This window comes from Canis lupus, chromosome 16 (genome assembly GCF_003254725.2).
Source record: "Canis lupus dingo isolate Sandy chromosome 16, ASM325472v2, whole genome shotgun sequence".
Taxonomy (NCBI): domain Eukaryota; kingdom Metazoa; phylum Chordata; class Mammalia; order Carnivora; family Canidae; genus Canis; species Canis lupus.
Genome location: NC_064258.1, coordinates 6,104,686 through 6,109,398, shown reverse-complemented (window position 1 = coordinate 6,109,398; position 4,713 = coordinate 6,104,686). Strand labels below are relative to the sequence as shown.

The window sequence follows — 4,713 nt, the reverse complement described above, 5'->3', positions numbered from 1 at the left end:
GCCCCAAATAGCATTTTGAAATTTTATCTTGCATTTCTGTCGTGAGTCTGAAACTTTTCCTATAAGTACAAGCCATTTGCATCTCCTTTCCTGTGACCAGTCCATCTGTACCCTTTGCCCATTTTTGCTTTGTGATTATTCATCTTTTTCTTATTGATTGCCAAGAATGCCTTATGCATTAATGAAATGGGCCCCTCCCTCACGTTAAATACGGAAGTTTGCGTCCTCTCGTTTCATTTTGTTTAAGGTGGGATCCCACGAATCAAGCTGTTTTATATGTAATTAACAAATTGTGTGTTTTGCATCACGTTGGACCGTCCGTCTGTCCTTCAATGCTGCTGCTCCTTGCGGTCGCCTGTTGCAACTGCTCTGTTCCTCCTCTGTTCTTTGTACCCATCTCAGTTGCCACCGATAAGCTGGCAGATTCTAAATATGTTTCTGTAGCTCAGATTCTCCTCACTTACACCCCCTCTGCCAACCGTACGGCTCCACACCCCATGTCCACATGAACTCACCACCTGCACCTTGTCCTGCCCTCGACCTGGTGACTCTCCCAGTCTCAGGGGGCCCGGTCTGTCATCCTTTCCAGGTAATCCGTGTCATTCCCGACTCTTCTTTCTCTTTTATCCCCAAGCAATCTGCACTAAGTTGTGTTTTAGCTATCTTCTAAATATTTCTCCAGCCAGTTTACTTCCCTCCATTTCGAGTACCACTGGCCTAAGATGGGCCAACAGTGTCTCCCAACTGTACTTCTACACAAGCTTCCTAGCAAATATACTTTTTGTCATGTTCTTCCCCAGTTCCTTCTTCACACAGTAGTCAGGGTTCAGATTGGATCATATCACTCCCCTGTTTGAACATCTTTATGGCTTTTCCTCCTCCCTGCCCAGCCCCCTCCTTCTCTTTTCTCCCTTTTCTCCTATGTCTTCTTTAGAGTGAAGTCTAAACTCTTTAATATGGCTTACAAGGCTCGTGTGCTCTGGTCCCCATTCATACCTCCAGCATAATCTCTTAATACTTGAAATACACAGCACTCCCAACCCCTTATCCCCACCAGTTGGAGCCAGTCCCATCAATAAGCTCTTGGAATGTATAATGATCTCTTTTGACTTGCTGCTTTTGCACATGCTTTTCCTCTGCCTGGATGCTCCTTTTCCCAGCTGTCTTTGTCTGGCTCTGCTATCCCTGCTTGAACTTAGGTCCTACATGTCACTTCTTCATCAGCTTTTCCAGATGCTCCTACTACCCCAACTCTAGACTAATTGCTTCCCACAGGGTCTTGTATTTTTCCCATCATGGTACCTGTCCCATAATAATGCAATGCCTATTTATTTGCCTGAGTCCCCTAGTAGATTTCAAATTACACATGGGCTTCATCTTCTTTCCTTCAATAATTTGGGCTGAGGTGCTAGAAATACATTTCGGCATTTTGATCACAGTTGAATCCTTAACTGTCAAGTTCTTGGCTTGGAACCATCACTCAACAAACAGCTATTTATTGCACATATGGATGAATGAATAACTTCTGGGATTTTCGCAGCGTAGCCTAACATTTGTATTTAAGGTTTTGTGCCAGTTTGTCCCCTTTAATATACCAGGATATACTAATGTAACATTGTCTAGAAACAGTCACATCACGGGGCTTTATCTTCTCTGTTAGTTTTACATGACAATGTGGATTCGTCATTCTTTAGTAATTAGTATGAAACTAGTAATTAGTAAGTCTTCTCAATGTCTCCTCCCTGTTTCTCTGACAGCAGTATTTCCTCCAAGCTACTGGTGGATTAAAGTTCTTCGTGCATTTCTACTCTTGTACCACACAGGCATACACTGGATCCACCCCCGCAAAGCTCACTCTAGTTCCTCTTTATTCCCGAGCTATCGAAGAGACAGTTTTTAGCCAAATGGGCTCCAGGATGGGGTAAGAAGTCTGTGTGATTCACTGAGCAGGCCCCCAAAATATTTGTTCTTAAGAAATGATTGTTTCTGTATAGAAGTAACATCCATTGAGAATGATTAGGAGAAATCTGGAAGATATATAATGAAGAAAATAAAAATCGCCCATAATCCCATCACATAGAGAGCAACTGTTAACATTTTGGTGAGTGACATCATCCACTCCCTTGTGTCAGTGGCCATCTGTAAAACCAAGTCTACCCTCCTCTTGACCCTGTGCTCCTCTTGACCCTGTGCTCTGGATTATTGGATCTGCCTCCATCAGCATCTTCACCGGTTTGTCCTTGGCAGCATTTCAGGTTCAACACAAGTTCAACACAGAAACCTCCATCACCACCCTCCCAACTTGCTCCTGCTCTTGTGTTCCCTTTTTCAGCAAATGGCACCATCATGCATCCAGTGGTCCAGATCAGAAATGCTTCTAACTTCCCTTTCTTTCACACTTCCATACCGAGTCAAAGTTCTGTAGTTTCCACTTCCTGCATATCTCATGACTCCATGTCCCCAACCTCCTGTGTCAATCCTCTGGTCCAGACTCCATCACCTTTCTCCTGGAATAGAGCAGCAGCTCCCCAGACAGGCCATCCAGTGCCTGGATCCTTCTCTATGCTGTGGCCAGAGTGACCACGTAGGAACAGCAAGTCATTCCGTGAATCCACATCCTTCTGCTGTTGACAGAGTCCTTCCTCGAATGTCCTGGCCCTTATTGGACCCTTGCTGCTTGAACCATTCTTCATCTCCCCTTTGGACTGACCTCTACTCAACCTACAGTTCTCCACTTAGCCATCTTTGTCTTCTGAGACTTCTTCTTTGACTCCCCTATCCTCTCAAAAAAGTCTAGCACAGAAACTCCTAGGAGCCACTCTATCCATCGCCTCTTCACCCCTCACATCTGTCCTTCCTCTCCCATCTGTGAGCCCCCCTCTGGCCATGAGTTGTGCCTTCTTCATCCTGAGCCCATCGCCTCACACAGGGCCCAGTGTGTGGGGAGAACGAGCCAGTGTGGATGGGGCCCCTATCTGCAGATCCAGGGTTCTACATCCTGCTGCCTTTGGCCACTGCTCAAAGGAGGGGTGGAGGATGGAGCACCTGCTGGGAGACTCTCCTTTTGGGGGACGCTCTTCCAGATTCTCTTTCTGCAGTCCAGTCCTTGAGTCCCCCCCCCCCCTCGGTGGCATTGGTGACACAGAGCATCCCGACAGAGGAAGCTTTGGGGGGCAGGGCCACCCCCTGTGGCCTGTCAGGGCTCACGCAGACCTTGCGCCTGCCGCCCCCGCCCCAGCACCCTGCGGATGGCCGCGGTGACCTCGCGATTGCGCAGGCTGTAGATGAGCGGGTACAGCAGCGGGGTGACGTTGGTGTAGACCAGCGCCAGCGTGCGGTCCCGCCGCGGGGAGTAGCTGGCCTTGGGGCGCGCGTACATGAAGGTGGCGCAGCCGTAGTGCAGGCAGGTGACGGCCAGGTGCGAGGCGCAGGTGGAGGCGGCCTTGCGCCGGCCGCGGGGGCAGCGCAGGCGGTGCAGGGCGGCGGCGATGGCCCCGTAGGAGGCCAGGATGAGCAGCGAGGGCAGCAGCAGCAGCAGCAGGCAGGCGCCCAGCAGGGGCAGCTCGTCCGCGTAGCTCCGCGTGCAGGCCAGCTCCAGCAGCGCCGTGATGTCGCAGAAGAAGTGCACCAGCAGGCGGGAGCCGCAGAAGGGCAGGTGGAAGACGGCCCCCGCCAGCCCCACGGACACCGCCAGGCCCCCGAGGCAGCAGGCCAGGGCCAGCCGCGCGCACAGCCCCGGGGTGACCACCGCCGCGTAGCGCAGCGGGTGGCAGACGGCCACGTAGCGGTCGTAGGCCATGGTGGCCAGCAGGAAGCACTCGGCCCCACCCAGCGCCACGAACATCTGCATCTGCAGCGCGCAGCCCAGGAAGGAGATGGGGCTGCCCCCGGGGGGCCCCGGCGCGGCCAGGTCGGCCAGGGAGCGGGGCACCACCACCAGCGTGTAACAGAGCTCGATGGCTGACAGCTGGCACAGGAAGAGCAGCATGGGCGGCCGGCTGGGCACCGAGGCCACGGCCACCAGGATGAGCAGGTTCCCGCCCACGGTGGCCAGGTGCACGGCCAGCAGCAGCAAGAAGAGCACGGGCCTCAGGTGTGGGAACTCAGAGAAGCCCTGAAGGAGAAAGCCTCGGGGCACGCTGGCGTTGCCGGGACCGTCCATGCACTGGCCTGCCCACAGGCACCTGCAGGAAAGGAGTGCAGGGAGGGAGAGCCGGTGGGTACAGCCCCTCTGCCCCTCTGCCGGAGGGAGGGCTGGATGTTAGAGCGGGGGTCGCAGTCGGGGCTGCAGAGAGGGGTAGGGTCCCCAGGCGCACTACCAGCAGCCCCCCACACCCCTGCCATGCTGGACCATTCCTTAACTCCTGATGTCTTGCCTGCCTCCTGGACTCACATTCTCAACATGCTTTTTTCCAAAGAAGCCTTAACTTTAGGATCTTGCCTTACAACCCCTCACTCCTGACCGCCACCTACAAAGCACTCCCTCCCTGCCTTCAGATCCTAGTTATTACTTGGTGGATCCCCTATTGCCAGGAGTGTTATGCCGCCCTCAGCCTTAGCTCGCCATGGCAAGAAATGTGTCCATACGCCCCGCTTCCGCTTCCCCCTCCCTGCCCTACTCTACAGCTTTGAGCTGCTTTCTGTGGTGTGTCACAGAATCGTAAAAACAAGATGCAGGTGAAGGCCTTAATCTCACACAACCTCATAATTTTC

At 52.9% G+C, this 4,713-nt stretch overlaps 1 protein-coding gene across 1 annotated transcript; it reads right to left on the bottom strand.

Annotated features, from left to right (window-relative positions):
• Positions 1-3,196: 3,196 nt before the first annotated feature.
• On the bottom strand, positions 3,197-4,162 carry LOC112650955 (olfactory receptor 10AC1). Its single transcript, XM_025433871.1, has one exon. The coding sequence runs from the start codon at positions 4,160-4,162 to the stop codon at positions 3,197-3,199; it is 966 nt and encodes a 321-aa protein (XP_025289656.1).
• Between the last annotated feature and the right edge of the window lie 551 nt (positions 4,163-4,713).